The sequence below is a fragment of the Microtus ochrogaster genome, chromosome 1 (genome assembly GCF_000317375.1).
Source record: "Microtus ochrogaster isolate Prairie Vole_2 chromosome 1, MicOch1.0, whole genome shotgun sequence".
NCBI classification, from domain to species: Eukaryota; Metazoa; Chordata; class Mammalia; order Rodentia; family Cricetidae; genus Microtus; species Microtus ochrogaster.
Window position 1 is genome coordinate 75,348,085 of NC_022009.1, and position 24,500 is coordinate 75,372,584.

Here is a 24,500-nt window from a genome sequence, read left to right on the forward strand (position 1 = left end):
CCAGTGTTCCAGTGTGCACTGTTCTAGGCTACCTTTCTGTTCAGTGTGTGCATTGTTCTAGGCTCACCTTTCTATTCTTTGGGGGTTGATATGTATTGAAGAGGGAAGTATTCCAAGTGACAATCTTCTAAAGAGTTTAAAATTCTAAACAGTGCACTGTACAGTTAACCACAGGCCATTCCGTTCCTGTGACACGTGTGCAGGGAAGAAGGCAGTGTGCAAAGAGAAAGCCAGAAGAATGAAGAAAAATGAGGAGTGCAAGGCAGCATTGCAGAAGGGCGCAGGAGGGTGAAACCATGTCTATAGGAAGAACAGTTCACCCAGCAACTTTATTTTCTTCCAGGACATACACAAATGAGGACATTAGGAGAGAAGAAAATGTTAGGGCCGGTAAGATGACTCAGCAGGTCAGCGTCATAATGTGCAAGCCTGGTGACCTGAGTTTGATTCCTGTAACCTCCGTAAAGGTAGGAATGAGAAGTGACTCCATAGGGTCTTCCTCTGACCTCCACACCAGTGTGGGATGCACGCCCATACACATACGTCATGCACACACACATAAATACATGGAGTAAACTGTCATATGGGAAATGCACACATCACTGATGATTCGAGGACCATGGAACTACGTACGTAAAGAAAAAAGTCCCCATCTCTGGTATCTCAGACAAGTTACGTTTTGCTTGCAGAGAATCAAAACACATCTGTGCAGATGTGGAATAACGGTCCTTAGCTTGCTTACTCTCAATTCTCATTCTATTGATCTATTGATTTTTTTAAAAGTAAAACAGTCCACTATACTGCATTGTTCCCTTTGCAATTCAGGAGTTATCAGCACTGAGGGAAAACCTTCATAGCAGGAGCTAAAACGTAACTGACAAGTGCACTCATCAGCAATGGATTTATTCCCAGGCTTTCTTCTAATAGTTGACTAAGGACAAGAAACCATCACCTCTGTCGTCAAAGGACTCATCCTTAACTGGGATTACCTGTCTACACATATGCACAAAAACAAATATACACACACACACACACAAAAAGTAAAATATAACCAGCAATAAAAAACAATGTGGTAATTACTTTAAAACAGAGAATACGAGGCTGGAAAGATGGCTGTCTCGGTGGTTAGGAGTGCTTTCTGCTCTTCCAAAGGGCCCCACTTTGGCTTCCAGCACAGACATAAGGCAGCTCACCAAATGCCTGTGACTCCAACTTCAGAGAATCTAATACCCTCTTCTGGTCTCCTTGAGCACCCACACATATATGGCACGCACGCACGCACGCACGCATGCACGCGCGCACACACACACACACACACACACACACACACACACACACACAAATACAAATCAAAAGAGAATGGGGAAAGTGATGGGAAGATGGGTTCAGCCCATGGATAAGGATAGCAGGAGTCGGTGAGGGAAACTGAAGGATGGGAAGCCCAGGACAGGAACCACTTTAGGAGAAAGAATCCACCAACCTCAGGATTCAACTTGGGGGAGAGTAAAAAGAGCCCTGAAGAGTATCCAGGCCTCTAGACTATAAACAGAAATGCTACCGAGATAATAGGACCAGCTAGAGGCACCAGAGACACTAGCAATACATTAAAATTCTAGAATTGTTACCAAAAGGATTTCTTTATTTAAAAACTGAGGGAAGGGCCATAGTTCAAGAATTCCCTGGAAGAAAAGTGGGGCAAAGGTGTCGATTTGTTGTTCGCAAACCCACAGAGAGGATTCTGGTTAAGTGGAGCAAGCCCCTTCCACCCTTTTCTAATGAGCACAAGAAAACACTTCACAGAATACAGAAGGCAATTATCAGAGGAGTTTGAAAAGTAATTAAGAGCAAATGGACCAACTAGGAAAAGCCACACTTGAAGACGAGCATAACGTGTTCAGTTATCTGCTTTTATTTCCGGCCTTTTACGTCTCCTATCTCAGACTTCCTGCAAATGGGATCAGACAATGGATAGCTCCCAGAGGAGCTTTTCTCTTCCAGGGCTGGGAAAAAGCTTTCCATGGCACGGAGCTCGTACTCTCTCTGTCTTCACCCTCCTCTTCCAGCCTCAGCGCCACAGCCAGAATCCTAAGAACTGGGAGTGTCTGTGCCAAGGGAAGAGCGGTGAACCAAAGAGAACAAGGAGCTCAGGAAGGAGCTCTTCACCTTGTCTCTGGAGTTTTGGGCCAATCTCCATGGTGCGTATTTGTAGATGAGACCACGACCGACATAAGCAATATACAATGGTATAGATCATAACTAAGGAGCCGAGACCCGTGCTGGGGACGGGGACGGGGACGGGGTTGCACATGCAGGGAACTGGAGCAGTAGTTCAGAGGCTCTAAAACTCAGATATTGAAATCACAACCCCCAGGAAGTGGTGCAGGACCTGAGTTTGAAATCTAACTGGACTGATTGCCAAGATTAAAAATATCAATTTTGACAGAATGCTGAATCTTGTAACATAATGTTCAAAAGGTCCAGGATGTAATCTAAAATTACTTGGCATTCAAGAGACCACGGAACTAAATAACTATCCAAGGGAAAAAGCAATTAACAGATGCCAACCCCAAGATGACTCACATGTTGGAATCTCAGACTATGAAGCAGCTATTGAAACCATGCCCCACATAGTAAATGTGAACACTCTCGAACAACTGAAAAGATGAATTCTTTGTATAGAAATGGAAACTGTGAGAAGAAAACAACAAAATGGAAATTTTTAGAATGGAATAATAAAGCAACAAAACAAACATTTTTACTGGAAAGGCTCAGTAGCTGAATGGAGATGGTAGAAGAGGATCAGTGGTCTTGACATAAAGCAAATTAACTCTCTGGTGTAAAGTTGTAGGAGGCATAAATGACAGGGTCCTAGGACTTAGGGGACAATGACCAGAGGCCAAACACTCATTCCACTGCAGTCCCAAAAGAAAGGACTGGTATGTAAAATATATTTTGAGAAAATGCAACTTTTTCATATCTGGTTATAGCTCAGAAGAGCTCAGCAAACCTAAACACATTAAACTTAAAGAAAACCACACCATGTATGTCATAATCAAACCACTGAAGACTAAATACAAATTCTCAAAAGCAACCAGATGACATTCTACGATGGGTCATTAAAGTAGCTACCTACTTCTCGCCAAAAGCAGGGAGGCAAAGAGGCAATGACAACATCTTAGAAGCATAACAATAAAAGAACTATTTACTCAGAATTCTGACAAAACAGGTCCCTCAGGGTTGAGCGTATGCCACGGTTGGGTCCAGGAGTGTCCATCAAGGCACTGATGTGGGATGTCCCTCTGTATATGTGTTGTTTTTATTGTTTAATGAATAAAGCTGTTTTGACCAATGGCTTAGCAGAGTGAAGCCAGGTGGGAAATCCGAACAGAGATAGAGAGAATGGGCAGAGTCAGGCAGATGCCGTGCAGCTGCTGAAGGAGAAGGACACATGGGAACCCTACCCAGTAGGCTACAGCCCCACGGTGATACAGATTAGTAGACTGACCATGAGAGGTAACTCCACAGTTAAGAGCACTTGCTGTTCTTCCGAGCCTGACTCTCATTCCCAGCACTCAGGTGAGGTGGCTCTCAACCACTTGCAATTCCAGCTTCAAGGGAGCTAACACCTTTTCTTGCCTCAGAGGGTCCCTGTACATGGGCGGCATTCACTCATGCACACACACAGACATACAGAAATCTTTGAATAGAAGCTTGGCACCTACTTCCGTCAGTGTTACAGAGAGATGGCTGGGAACTGTGGGAGGCGGAGTTTAGTGGACAGAGTTAGGTTATAGGGTCATGCATGAAAGGAATCGTGAGGCTTGTTTTTGGGGTCTCTCGAGTCACAGCCATACCAGGAGCGGCTATGCTATGTCTTGCACTTCTCCCCACCATCTCCCCAATCTACTCTGCTACAAGTCCAGAAGCAACAGAGCCAAATGACCACGCACCAAAGCCTCCGAAATGCTGAACCCAAACAAACATATCTTCTTTCTAAGCTGATTACTGTAGATGTTATGTTTCAATAACAGAGAAGTGGCTAGTGCAAGAGATCATAAAGTAGATGAAAAAAACCCAAGAGAATGCTTCTTTTTAAAAGCACTGGTTTCTTCAGGATAAATAAAAACGGGGAGGAAACAGAGAACTTCAGAGTCATGAAAGTGGCCCGTATCTTAGTAAACATAGTACACCTTCTGAAACCTCTAAAATCCGTTTGAGCATAGCAGGTGAAGGTGATGATGGCACTTGAAGGGATTTCGAGTGAAGACGGACGCCACAGACAACACGGCACAGAATGGGAGGATACGGGGATCTGGATGGTTTTAAAGATCCCTGTGGCACGAATTCTAATTGGTCTCAATAATAGGAACTCAGAGTCAGCTACCAGTTGGAAGCTGAAGGATCAGAGAAGCAGAGCGGTCAGCCACTAGAGAGTTCTTACCTCAACCAATGCTCAGACCAAAGGGGTTATCCTGTCTCTATGAATCCTCAGACTGCATCCGAGCCCCTGTCTCCTCCCACCTTGTATTTCTCTCTCCACCTGCCATATCGCTCCTGCCTCCGCCTCCCTAGTGCTGGGATTAAGAACATGGGATCCCAAGTGCTGGGACCACCTTTGTGTGAGTTCTGTTTCTCTTTTAGACAGAATCAATCTCATGTAGCCCAGGGTGGCCTTAACCTTACAGAGATCCATCTGTCTCTGTCTCACCAGTGCTGGGATTAAAGGTGTGTGCCACCACTGCCTGGCCTCTACGGCTAACTAGTGGCTTAGCTCTGCACTTTGATCTTCAGGTCAGCTTTATTTGCTAGATTAAACAAAATATCCCTACAGATCCCATGTTTAAATTAAGACAGCAAAGCACTGAGTGCAAGTGTAATGTATAGAGTTAGGTATGTACTTCATAATCCCAAGGGCAGCTCTGAAAGGCCATGCAAAGACAGGCAGAAATGCAGTACTAAGAAACAGACATAGAATTGAAATGCATTGTGATTTGACAAGAGAAGTGCTGGAATCTTCCTCTCGAATTAGGGACGGCAGAGGAGCGACCATGTTTAATGCATCAGCTTAATGCATTAGTTCATGTCCCCCAATCTGAGCCCCAGGCGTTACCTGTGAAGTTCTGAGCCTTGAGGTGCAGGTCGTAGAGTTTGTGGATGTAACGGATGTACATCTCCTCCTTGTTCAGCTCAGTCTTATAGAAGTTCTGTGAAAAAGAACACACGCATGGTGTTTCCTCAGCACAGGGGCCAACTAATATTTCCTCTCACTTTGCTAAAGTTCTGTGTCTTCCCGGTCAGAAGGGATGCATGTCCCTCCCCGCCCCCCTCTCCCAGAAGTATCTTTTTAATAATAACGTGAGGAGACGAAATGACAGCAGCTGACTTTCTGTCTGACACTGCGTTAAACATCTGGCAATTATTGGGTAAGTTGGTAACTCTTGGTTTATAGCCAATGATTCAAATTTCTTCTTTTGCTTTCTTTTTCATTTCTTTTTCTCTTAAGACACAGTTTTGGATGTAGCCCATACTGGCTTGGGACTCCCAACCTGACCCTCCTGCATCAGACGCCAGGAGCCGGAATGACCACTGCACCCCGTGGTCTCTTGTGCCCGTATTATTTTCCATCATTTGCTCTCAGTTTACCTGTCAGCTGGGCAGTCAACTTACCTAACTAAAATATTAAAACTGTATCATAAATCACCTATATGCCGAGGTGCAGCAAGGATATTTCAATTTCATAGATACTTTTTTCTAAAGAAAGAAGTCTCTAGGACATAAAGTAAGGAAAGGTACACAGTGCAAAGGAGTTTTTTTTTTTTTTTTTTGTCAGGTGTGGTGGTGCATGCCTTTACTCCAGCAGAAGGCAGAAAGAGAGGATCTCTGAGTTTGAGGCCAGCCTGGGCTACATAATGAGTCCCTCGCCCTTTTTCTCCCCTGGAAAATTGTTGAAAGAACAGATGAAAATATTTCTTATTGTTAAGGTACATTTCTAAATTGTGTTAATTTTCTTCCTTCCTTCCTTCCTTCCTTCCTTCCTTCCTTCCTTCCTTCCTTTCTTCCTTCTTTTCTTTTCTTTTTTTTTTTTCTGACAGGGTCTTATTATATAGCCCTGGAACTTGTTATATAGACCAGGTTGGCCTCAAACTCCCAGATATCCACCTGCTTCTGCCTAGGATTATAGCGTGCCTGGCAGTTGTATTAAGTTTTAATGCTTCTAGTTTATGTTTAAAATATAAAGGCATCAAAATTGTATTTCTGCTTATTATTATATAATGGGCTTATTGAAAATATTAAATTAAATAACTAATTAATATGCAATTAAGTAACTAATAGCTAATTAAATAACTCCAATTTTGACTTACCAGGCTCTCTGAGCTGCAGGTACATTGTGAAGTCCCTACTTCAGATCCACAAGCTCAAGCACTGTTTATTGCTGTGGCCTGATGCTTCCCCCTCGGTGTATGAGAGACTCTGGCTAGTGCCGGGGAAGGGAAGCACGAAAGACTGACGGTTTCTGAGACAGAAAATGCCAGGAATTCCATAGGTTTCTATTGCTGCTGAGCCAGTCAGTGACCTAGGGATGCACCCCAAAAGGCACTGTCTGCCCATGATCTGACTGGTGTCCTTTCTTGAGCCCTAGGACTTTTTCACAATGCGGACACTGAGGCTGAGTTGACTGCATTACTCCGTCCAAGCCTCACCATCTGCTCTCTCCTTGCCTTTCATTTCCTGTAGATCCTGGCAGTCCTTAGAAAGCCAAGTAAACAAAAGCTACTCAAACCTCCCTCATTATCACCGAAATCATCTTAATTAGCAGGAATTGTACCATAAACATATCTAACAACCCCACAGCAGGTCTGATGTTATTAAGGGATGATTTGCTCTAATGGCTTTCTGGTAAGGAGCTGTGTTCTTTCAGAACAGAAATAGGCGATCACTCCGGAGATGAGTATTGCTCCTTAAGAACAAGAAAGCCAGCATCTCCCCAGCCAGCAGAGGACCATCTCACATATGTCTGATAAAGATTGGAACATGGAGAACAAATTAATAATTACAACTCCTCCTGCTAGTCATGTCAAATATGCACTGTCACTGGAGGTGCGCTCAGCTCGTACCCCAGCAGACAGAGGCAGCCTCAACAGGCTCTGCAGCTGACCTCACAGGAAGCGGTACTGAGGAGAAGCATATTGCTACTAGAAAACATCAGAAACTTTCCATATGGTGTAAAAGCTAAAGAGATTAGCTTCAAAGTGATAGGTTTGGGGTTTTAACAAGTATTCTTGTTTTAGCTCAAAACTGTGACAGTTTCCAAAATGCTTGCATTCTCTGCTCTTAGTCACTTCCGAGCTGACGTGGGGTCAGGGTCAAGTGACTACTACAGGCCCTCTGATTTATGGGGTTTCTGTCTTATTTCTATACGGAGACAAGGAGGAACACAGGGGAGAGCATTCATTCTTCTATCAGTGGAAAGGGCTACCTGTGTTAGACAAGTTGAGGAGATGACGCTAAGGGCTGCATTCTTGGGTTCACCCCCAAAGAAAAGACGTTTGGAGAGGAGGTGAGGATGACAGAAGGGGGACCCTTAGGAAACAGGCAAATGCTTTGCTCTGAGGTTGTTTATGAGCCTTTGTGTCTGGAGCTTAACTCCAGTGTGCCAGGGATAGCCAGGGCTAAGGATCCAAACTGCAGCTCACAGAGCATGTGGCATACAAGCAAGGGCCTGGAAAAGGCTGCGGTCCCCGATTGTGATGGAAGATAGACAAAAGGCAGTGAGAAAATGGGAGGCTGAGCAGAGGGAAGGATGTGCAAGCTGAGAAAGGAGAGGTAAATGGCTAGCACTATAGTGGATGGGCTGATGGCCAGGCGACTGTCGGTACTAAGAAGTACATCAGTGTGAACATGATGTGACCTCAGAGCATACTCAGGGCTCACTGTTTTCAGGGGCTGGTAACTGAGCTAGAGATGTAATGATTAATTAAAAATGAGAAGGAAGAGGTGGGTGTGGTAAAGAAAGGCAAAGTCATGAACTCAGGGGAGCAGGGTAGCCAAAAACTGGGGCAACAGAATGATGGTCAGGGGAAAGTTCAGAGATTTGAAAAGGGCCTGAGAGGAATTAGCAAAGCACAGTGAAAAGAAGCCAATGGGTGGATGGAAGGCAGCCCAGCATTTCAAGGTGCAGGCAGAGCCTGGCTGCCGAGGCTTCATGATGTCAGGGTGCAGGCAGAGTCCGGCTGCCGGGGCTTCAGGATGTCGGGGTGCAGGCAGAGTCCAGCTGCCGGGGCTTCAGGATGTCGGGGTACAGGCAGATTCCTGCTGCCAGAGCTTCAGGATGTCAGGGTGCAGGCAGATTCCAGCTGCCGAGGCTTCAGGATGTCGGGGTACAGGCAGATTCCAGCTGCCAGGGCTTCAGGATGTTGCGGCAAGAATGCCAACAACAGCACAAGGGTTTAGAACAGACAGCCAAGCTTCATGTGTTCTCAGAAACACCAGGAAAAGAAAGTGCGACAGTCACAGTGGAAGATGTCGCTCTTCTTCAATTCCAAATGAGTTAAAAGGAAATTACCAGTTTGCCAAATAGCAAAATACTGAAGTTAATGTCCAATGTATGATTATTCTTTTGTGGTGAGATACCATTCTATTCAATAATAAGACAGGTGACACTTTTTATAAATTTTGGTTGTTCTAGAGTAATTGTGGTTTAGATTATTGTTCAGATATATGTATATATACATACTACTTAATTTTACACTAAAGTATTTGTCCTGCATGATAAATCACATGGTCATCTGGTTGTAATGCAACTCTTGACAATAGGGTGATTATGAATTTAGTCTGTAAAGAGGCTAGTGAGTGAAACTTATGTATATTAGACAGAAAACTTTCCTTAGTTAGAGAAGAGCTCAGGAACTGGCTATTAAGATGCAGCATAACTGTGAGGATGGGAGAGCAGAGAGGAAACGCTTGACAGAGAAATAAAGGGCTCTCCATTTGGACACTGTGCTCCTCCCAGACAAGCAACCAGACTGAGTGCAGTCAGCAATTCACCCAAGGAGGACAGCAGCCTAAGCCCCTCGGTGACGCCACTGAGGTCTGCCCACTGCCACCAGCCCAGCCCACAGCAGGAACATCCCGCGATGGTCCAAGCCAAGTACTGACTTTCTGGGCTTCATCCAACCTAACGCTCACTGTTTTCTTTTTAAAACATATTTACGTTTTGGTAAGGAACATCCTGGAAAAGGGCACACATTTGAGATGAAATATAAAGTTGGTATTTCTGCGAAGCACAGCAAAGGTTAGGAGGACGGGAGAAAGAGTCCGGGTTACTAACCAGAAGGCTAACTGTGCAGCCAATCTTTTTGCCATCCACTTCTCCCATCTTCATGCAGTCCCTGAAGACAGAGAGCAAGAGTCACACTCAGAACTTCCTTTCACGTGGAAAATAGAGTTTGTTCTGTGGTGTCTGGTGTGGGGGTCAGTGAGGTGCTGTCAGAGATCAGATTGTGTGGAATCAGGGGAAGGTTACTGGGGGGAAGGTCTAGGATGGGACGGGCAGCAGAGACTGACCCCCGAGTCGCAGTGTCTGCTGAGGACGTCACGTGCACCTCAGGGACTTTCACACTTATCTGAGGTGTAAAGGGAGCCAGTCAGTATGACCAGAGACTATGAGGAGGAGAGTGTTGTTCTTCAAATAAGAGAGAACCAGCATGCATAGAACTGGGACAGCCTGCTCTACAGGCAAGATGAACAAAAATAACAATAAATCGTGGTCGGCAAGGATAAGAGTGTGGAAGCCCCCCCTTTAAAGAGCACAGCACATTAACACAACCCTCCCCCATTCCTGTCTTTAGTCTAAACATGAAGTCTAGATCTTCACCCTGTTTGGACCACTCGAAATTTTTAAGTGGGTGAGTCAAAATACCCAAAAATGTTTTCTTTTCTGTTCCTTCTATTTTTGAGGACAGTCAAGGACTCTGAGAACTCTTTCAACTCACCAGGACTTTGAAAGAATTATCAAAACCAGAGCTAAACAAACAAGGAAACACACACCAAAGCCAGATTTAAAACCCCAAACAAGCCGGTTTCAAGTCCAAGTGCTGATTAGCAAGTCTTCGAATGATTAGCTCAAGTGGAACACTAATTATAGTTCAGCTATTTGAGCTTTTAGCTAGAATAGAGTCTATCTGGAATCTCAAGCGGCAGCTTACCTGTAATCTAACAACCTCTCCATCAGTCGAGTGACAGTGGCAATTAATGAAACGCCACTTTCCCTCCATGTTTCCCGCTCAATTTTCTTTAGTAGACTGGAAAAGAAAGAACCCAGGGCATTTTCAACATTTATTTTTATCAGTCACCATGACAACCATTTTACTTTCATCAGTACCTTAAATGCCTTAGCAACCACGGCAACATCTCACAAGTAGCACAATTTGCAAACAATGTCTTACCTAGGGTAGGGACCAAATAGTGGAATTCTAATCCGGGAAGCATTGACAAAGCAAATCGATTTTCAGATTATCCAAGTCATACAATATGAACACATGCAAGTAATCATGCTTTCAAATACACACCAGCACCTCACAGCTCAAAGACATTTTCCCCTAGCTGCTCTGTTAGGCTGACGAGACTGGTGCCTTGCCACAGTAAACAACAGCGCGGAAGAGATCACAGGACTCCCTCCAAGTTTACTTCTAAGTAAAGAGCTGGCTTTAGCCCCGTAGAAAATGTTTTCCTACCTCTCAGTGGAATGCATCTTCACCCAAGCAATTCTGCTGCAATGCAACCGCTACAGGAAAATCCTTGTGCAGACGGTATGACGTTTTGCGTTTTTCTCCCTTCCCTTAACATTTGCCCACTCAATACATATTGTACTATCTGTGCACTCACTCAACGGGTTCATTCACTTGGCCATTAATCACAGAGGATTTCCTAGGCGGTTGTTACAGCAGATTGATGACGAGCGCCCGAACCACGTCTCTCCTCCTACATCTCTCCTAATCCTAAACACCTTGGAGCAGAAGCACGGTGTCAACACAAACAATGAGAGCCATCATGAGGAGGACCTGATTGGTTTTCACTCCTCTCTGCCAATCAACAGCGTACTTGGTGAAGGCTTCCCAAATGAACTTCCCCCCAAAATAAAAGAACGCAAGTGTGTGGCATCAGCGTACTTCCTTACCCCTCCTATTTCAGTGATCGACATTTCTGTCCAAAACCTTTATTCTCTTGCATATTAATTTCAAAAAGGAAGTGTCTGTGTATGTACGTTTCTTATATGTAACTATATCTTATCTGCATTTAGTTGCAAAAAAACAGGAAAGGGGACCTATTTTGGTAAAGGTCTATGGTTATATTATCTTCCAATTTTCTTCCCATCACCACTTTTTTTTTCTTGTTATTGTCAACCAAGTACCCAGTGTTCTGTCTTTTCTCTATGTCTGTTTTCTGTTACGTGATATGCTTCACTGATTTTAAACTGTTATCTAGATTAAGAGTGGGCTGTTCAGAGGGAGACTACACATGGAAGGTGTGGGGCTTGCCCTTTCTGATCCTCCAGGAGAATCTTCTTAGTTTGTTTAAATAGATTTTCACTTAAAACCTCTCAACGGCACCTGCTTAGAGTGGAAGGGAACTGACATTGAACCAAGCTCTCACATCCTGCCAAATCATGCAGGATGCCTGCAGAAATTTCCCCAAGTGACAGCCTACACCTCACATACTCAGAGGCCCAAAAACAAGCAACTCAAGTTAAATAAGAATTCTAAAAATATACAGAGGCTTCATTTCTGACTCTCATTAGTTTGCAGCTTCCTGATATAGTCAGAAATCAGAGCTACAGCATCCTGCATAAGAGGTACTGCTCTGCCTCTGCATACCCTGCTCCCTTCAGTGACTCGGGACCAAATGTCAGAACCAAGTCTAGGGCCTCTCTCATCTGCACCCTTAGCCAGGCTTACGCCTTCATTTGAGAATCCTTCCGCCTTCCTGCTCACCTGATACAACCTACTGTGGGACAATATAGTCTTGTAGCCTGTAAAGATTTGTCACTTGTATTAGTTTAATAAAATGCTGATTGGCCAGTAGCCAGGCAGGAAGTATAGGTGGGGTGACCAGAATAGGAGAATTCTGGGAAGAGGAAAAGCTCAGTCTGCAGTTGTCACCCAGATGCAGAGGAAGCAAGATGAGAATATCTCACTAATAAAAGGTACCAATCCACATGGCTAACACAGACAAGAATTATGGGTTAATTTAAGATGTAAGAGTTAATGAGAAGCCTGAGCTAATAGGCCAACCAGTTTATAATTAACGTAGACCTCAGCATGTTTCTTTGGGACTGAACAGCTGAGGGCTGAGCGGGAGAGAAACTTCTATCAACATAACCCAAGGAGGGTATCAGCATAGGAAGGAATCATTCCAGATAACTTGAGTGAACCTGGTTTCTTTTCTCCTGGTCTGTCCCTGTGCTCTTGGGCTGGGAGTATCTCGAGAACCCGTCTCATAAGTAAGGGGCAGTTTATCACAAAGCTTTTCTGGGTTTTGCAATGGGCCTCTTCCATGAAATGGAGAGCAGGCAGGTCAGACCGTAGAACAGCTAGATGACCTTGTTCGCCATGAAGGACATGGGGATGGTAGCTTGATTTTCAGTCTGTCTTTCCCTATCATACGAGGATAGGCTGAGAAGACTGTCCTGCCATAGACGCTCTTCTTCAACAACCCAAACAGCAGATTTGGATACTCGAGGCACGGTGTTATAGAGCTAGCCTTCCAAATGTAGGCAGTGATGGGACAGGCAATCATTGGGAATCATCTGGTGTTCTGCTGGACCAGAAAGAAGCAGAGCATCTTCTGGGCTTCCCTCGTCTTGTTGAATTTTATAAAGTTTTAGGCGTGAATTCAGAGCAAAGGAACCTCTATTCAATAACAGCATGCCTTCCTGATTCATAACATGTGCGGCACCTCACACTGTGACTGTACTAACTTGCTGGGATTGTTTATGCAAAAATAAAAGGACTTGATTGTTCCCTGAAATGCACCTACATTTTCACTTTCTTTTCTGGGACAAGGTAGGAATGTGATTGAATTGTCACTTTAGATTTGTTTTATTCCCAAGACACTGACTATAAAAGCATTAAAAATATTTACAGTTTTTAATTTTTTAATTAATTTATATTATATTCTAGTAATAAGTTAAAATTCAACAAAAGGATAAAAATTTCCATTGAACTAATTAGGTCCCTTAAAATAGCCCTAATTATAGAGGCTTAATATTTTAATTATTACTTTGATTCCAATGTCAAGGCACATCTTCTAGTTCAAAGTCATATTTATATAAAAGCAACCCAAACTGCAAGCTATCAGGCCCTTACTAAAGCAGAGAAGAGGCACTAAAGAAAGAGAGCATGCATTTATTAATGCTATGAATTCATTATAAATAATTAATCACAAATCTCAAGGGGCTCATTCCACTGAGCACTTCGGTAGTTTAGCTCTTTGTTCTAACCAAGGACCAGTAACTGAAATGAAAGCATCTTTCAAATATAACTTATTGTGTTGGATGAGGTTTTAATCAGAATTCTTGCTAAATTCCAGCTGTCATGAAAGACAGACACTTTGTGCCCAGGAATGAATGAGGGCTTGGTGACTAATTAATACAAGTTTTGGTTTAATTACAGATTCAAAAGAAAATGGCATTCAGGGTTCAGACTCTGTTTTGTCATTCACCACCACCATATGAAATCTCTACAGCCCTTCCTGGATTTGCCTTTCTATAAAATTTTCCCTAAAGTTTCAGGAATGATTGTGAATCAGGCTAGCTAAAGATTCCCCAAACTACCAACCACAGACAGCATCCTTAAAACACATACATTCATTTTTCCACTGTTGCTCATTAACAATCCTATAATGAACTTGAATCTTGTGTTTGGTTATCAGTACCACTTAGGTAATGATTGGACATAAATAAAAAAGCAGGTGTCTTTTATTCAGGGAGATGTATTATTTTTGCACTCTGGAAAGAAATGTCCAAACTCAGCAAGATGATTTTCCCTCTTAAAATAAACCACATTATAGAAATACTAGGTTTGAAAATGACTAAGATCCATAAGCTCATAAAGAAAACAAACACCAGCTGGGAAATCCCAAGTATTGTGACGTTCTCACACCTCAATTCTGGCTATCTGGACACAGTGAGTTCATACATAATACAAGCAATCTCTGCCATGACCGTGATCATAGTTGGGATGACCCCAAAGCCCCTTCACAGAACTCAATTCTTCTCCCTCTATTCTCCTTGCAAATCCCAAACACCGAAGTCACTGGAAATGACTTGCTTTGGTGACCTTCTAATAGGGAGCATTTAGGAAGCATTTCATAATTTAATAACCACGAGCAAATGACCGGCATCGATGGTTAAAGCAGATGCGGACCATCAGGCACAAGCTAAGTTCATTGTTGAAATGGCAAATCAGCCAGGGTCATGCTTTGGAGAACACTGTATACAAATGTTATAATCACACCCTTTCTTTGTCTCCCGCTCATAAAGCTCCTTAGAATCATTATCTCGTAACAATGGTCTTATTTTCCCTGAAAGTTATCAAGCATGGCAAACGGGGGCTTTGTTATGCAACACAGTCGGCCTGGGCCTGTCCTAATCTGAGGTTAAAATAAGGAGACGTGTCTCGTCATCAGCATAATAAGATCCACTTGCTAGAGTTAGGCAATTATCCTTTAGTTCACTCTCTACGAAGACAAAGCCCTCCTGTGAGACCCAAGCTGTCTCTGCATCTCTCATCTACTGCGGTGCAGAACGGCTCAGGACCGACACCAGATGGCCTGAGCAGAACCGACTGGAGAGAAACACGCTACTCACATACTGTTGAAGAGCTCACGGTAGGTTTCATCACCTTTGCCCTCCGACATCAGGCTATCCAATTTGTCAATTAGCTTGGCTTCCACCTGAAATACACCCAAATATTATTCTCTGTCCCTCCACTTCACGGGGAAGATTTATTTAGGCAAATTGGTATGTATTTTTTTATGGCAGGGGAAAAGCTGTAGTACACTTTGTGAAACTGACATTGTTAGCCATGGTTAACAGCAAGCCTCCCTACGGAATTCTAGGGGGCTGATTTTGATGCAGTTATCATGACTTCATACTCCTGCCTGGTTAGTTTTCCATACTGCCAAAGACAGCATCTATCTATCTATCTATCTATCTATCTATCTATCTATCTATCTATCTATCTATCTATCTATCTATCTATCTATCTGTGATCCCGAAATAAATGTTAGCAGCCCAATTTAAACATTTCAATTCCTTTTTTAAAAAATATTTTCTTTTTATAAAGATTTATTTATTATGTATAGTGCATGCATGTATGTCTACAGGCCAGAAGAGGGCATTATATTCCATTACAGATGGTTGTGAGTCACCATGTGGTTGTTGGGAATTGAACTCAAGACCTCTAGAAGAATAGCCAGTGCTCTTAACCTTTGAACCATCTCTCCAGCCCTCAGTTCCTTTTGTAGGGACTATTAAAAAACTGGCAAGTCCTAGTTCTTTTCTCTTTACATCACTATATATGGGAATATCAGCAAACTAACATGCCCAAATACATTAAATGAAATCTTTAATGTGTTTTAGGTCTGTTTTCTTTCCTCAAATAGTTCGAGGTTGTGCTCATTCTTCACTGAAGTTGAGAACTCATCCTCGCCCTGTGCAGATGGTAGACCCACAGAAATATTCTAAGTAAGCAGTAAGAAGCAGGCGATAGAAAGGCCATATTTCTTCAAAACTGTAATCAAAACATTTACATTTTCAAGGATGTAAATCCTTTATAAGTTGAATATCAGGAAGGGAACAATTTCCCTTCACGTATATGAGGCAAGAGGAGAGAGAAAATGGTAACCTTTAGGCAGAGTTAAAGTGATTCGGGCTTGGGATGAATATTCAACTTTGTCAAAGGACTGAGCTCAATTATCCCTTTAAGCCAGATGTCAATCAAGAGATGAAGAGAAGGGGGAAGGAAAGTGGGCTCCCCTACCAAGCACAGTTTGTTCTCAGCCTTTTGCTCACCCATTAGCTTTCTTGAAAATAAATGTATAAACAGATACAAGTGAATTGCCCACACTTTTGGCAATAGGAAAAATCTATGCATGCAATCAAATTGCTTATAAGAACTGGCAAGCACTTTCCTGAGGCTTGAAGATGGTCTCATGTAGAGTGTGAAGGAGGGCCACATCCCGTGGGCAAGCAGGCTTGTGCAGCCGCTGTGTGAGCACATGCTACTCCTCCTGCCCCCAACCCGGACCTGCAAAAGTGGCTGATTCTTTGCAGATCTAGCTTTGCAATGAGGATGCCTGTCTTTCCCCCAAACGGGAGCAGCCCTATTAACTTAAGTCAGTGCGGAATGATAGGTTCATCCCCTTGGAATTTCCTTTGTGAGATTTCCCCCACTGTTCTTTCCTTCAAATTAATTTTCAGTGCTCCAAGGGAAGAGCAATAAAACACACTGTGAGTCAAATGCTGAAAGCGAAGTCATTCACCAAACACAATGTGTAGACCACTGAGAGCTCAATGGTTTAAAGAATCATTAACCTTCCGATTCCTCTGAGCCGTGTCCGGCTGGGAGCAAACAACCCTCTGTAAATTCTTAAATACAGATCTGGTAAGGCAAGGAATTTTTTAGCTGAAAGAAATGACATGGGGTCTCAAGGGTTTCCTGGAGGCACAGGACAACAGGAAGTCAGAGAGATGTTTCTAAGGAGATCAGAAAGCCAGAGGGATGTATCTAAGGTAAACAAGAAGCCAGAGAGATGTATCTAAGGCTCCATGGTGCCGGCAGGATAGGTTCACCTGGTTCTGAGTCCACTGGACTCAGTGTTCATTTCCCCACTTAAAGTTGTAGTGGAGAAAACTGGGAGGCGCCAAAGGGAAGCGAGGCTCTCTGTCACTTCTGGTGAGTGCCACCGGCCTACCTGTTTAAAGTTGCCGCTCCTCCTCTGCTCCCAGTCCATCATGTCATGAAAAATAGGAATCATGACATTCCGAAGATCTGGCTGTGGTATCAGGGTGACTTCTAGGAAGGGGCCAATCAGGGCAGGGATGAAGTGAAGTTTGTGTTCTCCTAAAATAAGCAAAATATTTGAGTTTCAGCATATTTAGTCTTAATAAGATTTCAAAAAGATTACTATTTTAAAATTTAGTTAAAACAATTACTATAGTTGGAAATACTCAACTATAATTTTATCCCTAGATAAGAAAATAACCCAAGGCATACAATTAAAATGACAGAAACTGGAATATTTTTTTATTGTACTTTCTTGTAAAAAAAATTAGAAGCTGTTATTAAAAGTGAGGCTGAAGAAAAACACAACTAAACTTTCCCAACATAATTCAGTGTGTGAAGACAAGGTGTGACTATACGGGAACATTTCACGACGTAAGAGGAATCTGGAGAGATGCTTCAGTAGCTCAGACCATCAGAAGCCACATGGTGGCTCATAGCCTTCTATAACTGCAGTCCCAAAGAGTCTGATGCTTTCTTCTGGCGTTTGTGGGTACCAGGTACACACAAGGTACATAGAAATAAAGGTAAGCAACACCTCTACCCCCAACACACACACACACACAAACACACACACACACACCCCTATACTAACTGAGAAACTACCCCTAAGGTAATCACAGCTGTTTTCTCTGGGTTGTAAAACTGCAAATTATGCAAGGAAAACTGGATTCTGTTTATTTTTTAAAGAAAAAATAAATAGGCTAAACAAAAGTCTAAAAGCAACCTCCTCAAAGCCTTCAACTATTTTCCAAAAGGTTAAAACATAATGATATTGAACTTCTACTGGCGTGCAGTCAAATACTAAGTAGTTGTGATTCAGAGCAGAGGTGGCCAGGCAGCAGCAGGGACACAGTGACGGTACACAGGGTAGGCCGGAAGTCCATCAGTCTATGTTAGATTTCACAGAGAAGTTCCTATGTTGATAGTAACAAAACGACATGCCATTGATGATGCACTCTTTTTCTGTGTCACGGTTAAAAGCCTGTGATGCTGAGGCACCTCCCTAGAATGCCTAGAACAAGTTCAGAGGTCAGGCTGAAGATGGCTGTCTTCATGAAGGACATCAATTTCGTCTTTAGGGACAAATCACAGAAACGTTTTTCTGATTTGTTCTATAGCAGGGTTCTTACTCTTTCCTATGCTCAGATCATGCGCATCTCCTATCATGATGAGACTCTCCCTACCCCAGAAACACAGAGGGAATACTATGTGGAGCTGAACATTTTAGTCTGTGTTAATACAAGATACAGTGTTTCCAGGATACGCCTGAGAGAGAACAGAGGTGTTCAATATCTTCCCTGTATACCCCATGATCCACAGAGGCCATAAACCCCTTTAGGTCTCTGCTTTCCTGGATAAGACACTATCTTCGCAAAATCACATTTGTTACATGATTATAAATAGAAGCAGAGGGGAAAAACTGAAATGAGTACCTCTTTCCAGAATATGCTTTGGCAGGTGACAGATTACGAGTTTAGATGAGAGCTTGGAAATTTGGGGAGTAACAAGACAATAACAAGTACTTTCTTTTAGCATGGATATGTGTTTTATATTTGTTTCACTAATTCTGTCATTAATCTATTTTATTCAGGGGCTCAACAAATGGGAATGCTCATATCAACTGAGCAATCTATTGCTTACAAATGTAAAACATAACAAACATTGAGGATACTGCAGAGATGCAGATCTAGTATCAAGGACCATCAAGGATGATGGTCCAGCTCGTTTAACCTAAGGAAACCAAGGAAAGATGCTTGGACAGGTGCTGTGGAATATTAGTTTAATTATGTAAACTAATTATGTATTAAATTTGTTATGCTGTGGAATATTAGTTTAATTATATAAGGATGGGTTACATTTGTTTATGCTACAGAGTATTACTTTAACTGTTTGTTTAATGATTTAAAGACGTGTTGCTGTTTCATCTTGCCTGCCTAAGACACCTGATTGGTCTAATAAAGAGCTGAACGGTCAACAGCTGGGCAGAGAAAGGATAGGCGGGGTTGGTGGTAGAGAGAGCAAATAGGATGAGGAATATAGGGGAAGGGAAGAGAGAGAGGAAAGGGAGAAGCCAGAGGTCAGCCAGCGAGGAAGCAAGAAAGTAAGATATACAGAAGGAAGGAAAGAAAGGTAAAAAGCCCCGAGACAAATGTAGATAAAGAGAAACAGATTAAATTAAGTTAGAAAAGCAGGCTAGAAACAAGCTAAGCTAAGGCTGGACACCCATAACTAATCATCAGTCTCTGTGTCATGATTTGGGAGCTGGTAAGTGGTTACAGACAGGCTACTTCACTGGGCTAGGGAATAAGCAGCAGCTGGCCTAATATATGAACAGAAGGTACACCTGGAAACATGGGCAGTAAGTCATATCTGCAAGTGTAGCGGAGGTCAGGGAGAAATTACCAATAGTGACCTGGTTGAATTGGAGAGGGGGTGTAACTCTTCAACTGTGTTTGTGTAGGTGCTTATTGGGAAAACTGATGCTAGATTATAGTACTTCGGCCCCCAGATACCAGCCATGGTAATAGGGACAGGAGGCCAGATTTGAGGGACATTCTCCTGGCCTAATTTTACTACTAAATGAGACCACCTTGGAACAGGAGTAGAAACTAGTTTCAGATGGAGAAAGGACAACGCCCAAAAGCTTCTGCTTGAAGCCCTATTGAGACATTCTCATGTGCACAATACCCTATCTGCTCCCAAAAGTCAGATTTAGGGCTCAGGAGCCTTGCAGGATTGTCATAAATAGGGATTGTCGATAAATAGGGATTGACATCATCGAATGAATGAGATCATTTAGGGAAAGAAAGAACGGAGGTGTGTGTGGGAGATCCTGAATACAGAAGTATAGGACAAGAGGAGGCACCAGCTAAAGGGATGGTGGGTCGGTATGCTTCTAGACAAGAGAAGGCTTCTGGAAGTCGAGAGGGACTAGAGCACCAAGTGTGGTGACTCACTAACAATTTCAGCCAACTCTTGCAAGCACTCACTCCCGTGGCAGGCGGGCTCTGGCCTCTCTCCATGAATAATTCCATTCATTTGCCATGACGACTCTAGGCAGGAGGAACTGCCACCCCCAAAGAGGAAACAAAAATCTTGGGCTCTTAAACAACTTATCCCAAATCCCTTAACTAGGGATTAGGGTGACTAGCATTTGGATCCACCAATCAGGCTGGTTCGAGTTTGAAATGGCTGTCCTATGAACGGAACCAACATAGGCTTTTCGGCTTGGCTGAAGAGTAATATGAAATTAAGTCCAGCTACAAATCAAAAAAACATTGAGGAGGCAAGTCTCACAAACCTATCCCTTTGAAGCTGAAGTTGCCGGAGGTCAAGGCGAAACCAAAGACAAGACTCACTGGACAGAGGAATAAGCAAAAGCTTTTTTTTTTTTTTTCATTGAGAGTACCCACCATGCTTGCTCTCTGGGCAGCATCCCAGCTCAGGAATAGCTCCTCATCTGTCATTCCACAGTTAGGTAGAACAACCTCCTATATTCTGGCCTCAGGACAAGCAAGTGTAATATTAGTCTTGCCCAAAACCAGCTTCATCTCTAAGACCAATATGTGGCCATTAAGGAGTTTTCTAGAAGGGGCTTTAAGAAGCAAGTATGTTTCAAGTCTTCAGAAACCATTTTACTACTGAATGGAGACAGTCCTTCTGAGACTAAGGTTAGCACTCAGACTGAAGAATAGCTAAGACATAGTGAGCCTAGATGATCTCTCTAAACACCCATGCCTAAAGCCAGGTCTACTAGTAGGCCTCTTAGCTATACAAGAGACCATGCATTTCTTAATACAAGGTGAATCTGGGACTTTGGGATTTACTTTGTCAAACACAACCTGTAGTTTTCTGATGAACCACCTAGAGTGTGAATGTTTGTTCCCTCAAATACCAGTGAGCAGTATCTTGCCTGCTTACTAGAGACCAGAATCACAATGCCTTTATCATGGTAACACATTCAACCATTGATTTCTTAAATTAACTAAAAACAGAACTAATCTTCAAAATTCCCTGTGGGCTTGAGCATGCATTTTACAGCTTCCATTTCGGCTACTGTTCAAACAAGGCTCACAGACTACATTCTAGAGCTGTATCTTTCTTCAGATAGTGGAGAAGTCAGAGAGCAGCCACACTTGGGTCTTGATAATGCAGTAAGGCTTCAGGATAGCCTTATCACTGAAAACACACTTTGGGAATGCGGAGCATGCGCAAACCCAGTCAGGTCCCCAAACAAACCCTGCCGAATCAGCTGAGCAGAATGTGGGGCCATGTACAGCAGCGACTTCACTTCACTTAACTGGTTCCCATATTCCTGAGGGTTTGTGTGTGTGTCCCCCACACGTAGCTGCCAGCCACAGAGTCTTATCTGAGGTGTCTGGGGTGCCTTATACTTGGGCTGCAGGGGTTTTGTGCTTATGTAGAGGGGCAGCCTGCTAGGGAAGTCCAGTTGTTCTACAGTGGGTACAGGATGCTTTGTTTGCATATGTGGAACACGTGCCCACTGTGTTTAGTAAGGATGGGAATTTATCTAAAAATAGAAAGTAAAAACTTTGCAGCAAATCGAAGGCCACCTGCGCAGCCAGCTGGCAAGGATGACCTTCACACAGATTACTTCACTCTTTCAAGGGCACACACAAAGTGGACAAAATTTGGAGGGCAATGTATAACATCCATCTCTATTGACAGAACAAAATTTTATTTCTTTAATTTAGAAAATAAAGATATGGAGGAATAACGCATTTAAGAATAGGTGTTTAGGGGGCTGGAGAGATGGCTCAGAGGTTAAGAGCACTGGCTGCTCTTCCAGAGGTCCTGAGTTCAATTCCCAGCAACCACATGGTGGCTCTCAACCATCTGTACTGAGATCTGGCGCCCTCTTCTGGCGTGTGGGCATACATCGAGGCAGAATGTTGTATACATAATAAATAAATAAATCTAAAAAAAAAAAGAATAGGTGTTCACTTATCTTCAATTGGTCCTTTTTCTTCAAAAATAACTTATCAAAACCACAATGCAATGTCGCTGCACACCCACTAGACGTGTAGAAGTTGGAACCCTTGATGATGATAGGAACCAGGACAAAATTATGTAAGCAGCATGTCAGTTCCCCCCAAAATGAAGAATACAATTAGGACAAGATCCGGCAATTTTGCTTCTGAGCATCAGCCCCTGAGAAGAGAAAGCAGGATCTCAGCATAGCCCCCAGTAGCCCAAGGTGGGAGCAGTCCACGTATCCAAGGACAGAGGCACGAAGAAGGCCGATGTAGCACACAGCAACAGCGAAACACCGCCTTCTCTCCAAAGGCGAGCAAGTTCTCACTCCTACATGAAACACGGGTGAAGTGGGTGGCAGGAAGACAGAGGCTGAACTGTCTCACACACGTGACATAACACGTGTAAAATACTCAGAAGGCTGAGGTTGTGGGGGGTGATGGAAGTTTTTGTTTAATGGTCATGTTTTTTTTTTTATTAGCCTACAAAGAGTTAGCTTTGAATACTCTGTTTTTCAAACAACAAAAAAAATTGTTTGACTCCTTACTTCCTTCCCCTCCTCTTCCTTCCCTTGTACCCTCCCCACCCCAAGACCCCCTTTTCCACGGTAACTCGGTGTTCTAAGACAGGAGTTCTGGAAATGGATGGTGGAGGTTACAGTTGACTGGCAATGTGAGCGCACTTCATATTATTCAACACTGAAAAATAGTTAAGACTGCAAATTTATGAGTATTTTTCCACAATTAAAAACACCTGCAAGCATATATTAGGTTTTAATTAAGTCACGAGGACACTGTATCGAATGGGCCACAAGAGCCAGAGACAACAGCACAAATGCAAAACCTCACTGTCAGAGCCTGACCCTGCTCTGTGGGAACCTGCTCTCTGCGCCCTGTTTATATGCTAGGTCCACAGACGAAAAGCCCACTTCTGTTCCCTTGTTCCCGTCAGACTCCCCCAATTCTGCATCTGAAAGCACAAATTGTCAAAGCCACCAATCTGCTCTAGTTAAGGTCGAACTGACCGCTTTCCGAGCCCGCTTGCTCAAACGCTCCAAGAGAGAGAGGCTAAAGGAAAAGAAATCTGAATTCATGGTGGGCCTGATATGCACTAGGTTTTAACGCTCTCTATGTAAATGTCATTAAAAAGCACATTTAACGCTATAAATTGTTATGCAATTTTAGAACGATAAAAGTATTTTTATAAGCACACAACTGAATGTCTACATGTCACATAGCTGTGGTAGAAAGCAGCACTGGGAGGCAGGACGGTGGTACACACCTCTAATCTCAACACTCAGGCAACCGAGGCAGGACGGCGGTACATACCTCTAACCTCAACACTCAGGCAACCGAGGCAGGACAATTGATTACGCGCTAGTCTGGGTTACAGAGCGAGACTTTCTTAAACACAAAGAAGTCAGAGAGAAAACCAAAATCAAAATGTAGTGATTAATCTTGGTCATTAACCTTATTAAACTGAGAGATGCCTAGGACATGATTGGGGAAGCACACCTCTGGGGACATCTTTCTCTAGAGATGACAAACAGGGAAAGACTTGTGGGAGTGGGAAGCATCACACCCTAGATCAAGGACATCCCTCATGGTAAGTAGCAGTGTTCCCCTCCTTTGCTGTCCTAGCCCAGAAGACTATTCCTAGCACAATCTAGCTCTGTTAGGAAATAGCCATTATTCTCAACAGACAAACCCCATCGTTATGTGAGTAAAGGGGCTGGCAGGGAGAAGGGTAGGCTAGCATAGGCGGATCCTCTTTTCTGCTGCTTGGCTCCCATGAGGTGAGCAGCTTTCCTCTACCATACCCTTCCAGCAAGATGTTCTCTCTCACCTCAGTTCTGAAACAGTGAAGCTGACCAGTGCCGAAAGACAGCCTCTGAAATCAGAGCTAGAACACGTCTGTTCTCCTGGAAGTTATTTCTGTCAGGCATTTGCCAGACATGAAATCTAAGCTGTCCTAAAGGTGAAATGTTGCTAACACATAAAACTAGGGGGGGGGGAATATAATGACTGGATGCGCAATATTAGGTTTATGTGTGAGCAGCCCAATCACCAAGTTCCAGGTGCCTTGGAAATCAAATCCCCTTCAGTCTCACGGCAGAATGGAAAACCCTTTAAAATGTGGGCGATGTTCTGGTAAAAAGTCAGGAAAATGATATAGAAAAAAAAGAACAAAGTTTTAGACTCTATACGTAAGCTACACACATCATGATGGGCATTTGTGTGTTGAAAACAACTGCTTCCTGACAGACCTAGACTATACTCGAGACAATGAAGTCTTCAGGGCCAGCACAGCAAAGGAGGGAGCAGTGCCGCTTAAGGCAGCATTCTTCTGTCGTTGGTCAGCTTCTTAAGAAGCACCTAGAAAAATCAGTTTGCTATCCTCCGCCCAGAGATTTCAGGGTCTACAGGGGAGAAAGAGAAT

The 24,500-nt window shown here is 43.2% G+C and overlaps 1 protein-coding gene across 3 annotated transcripts in view; it reads right to left on the reverse strand.

Moving 5' to 3' along the window:
- Dock4 (dedicator of cytokinesis 4) overlaps positions 1-24,500 on the reverse strand; it is a 393,633-nt gene that overhangs the window by 45,664 nt on the left and 323,469 nt on the right. For 2 of the 3 annotated variants that reach the window (XM_026782419.1, XM_026782413.1), the window contains exons 31-36: positions 16,975-17,123; positions 14,867-14,952; positions 10,446-10,472; positions 10,206-10,301; positions 9,329-9,389; positions 5,111-5,204 (exon numbers count right to left, since the gene is read on the reverse strand). In XM_026782419.1, coding sequence (XP_026638220.1) covers positions 5,111-5,204; positions 9,329-9,389; positions 10,206-10,301; positions 10,446-10,472; positions 14,867-14,952; positions 16,975-17,123 — 513 coding nt within the window. The remainder of the gene's footprint in view (positions 1-5,110; positions 5,205-9,328; positions 9,390-10,205; positions 10,302-10,445; positions 10,473-14,866; positions 14,953-16,974; positions 17,124-24,500) is intronic. The other variant, XM_013347825.2, reaches the window with a different exon arrangement.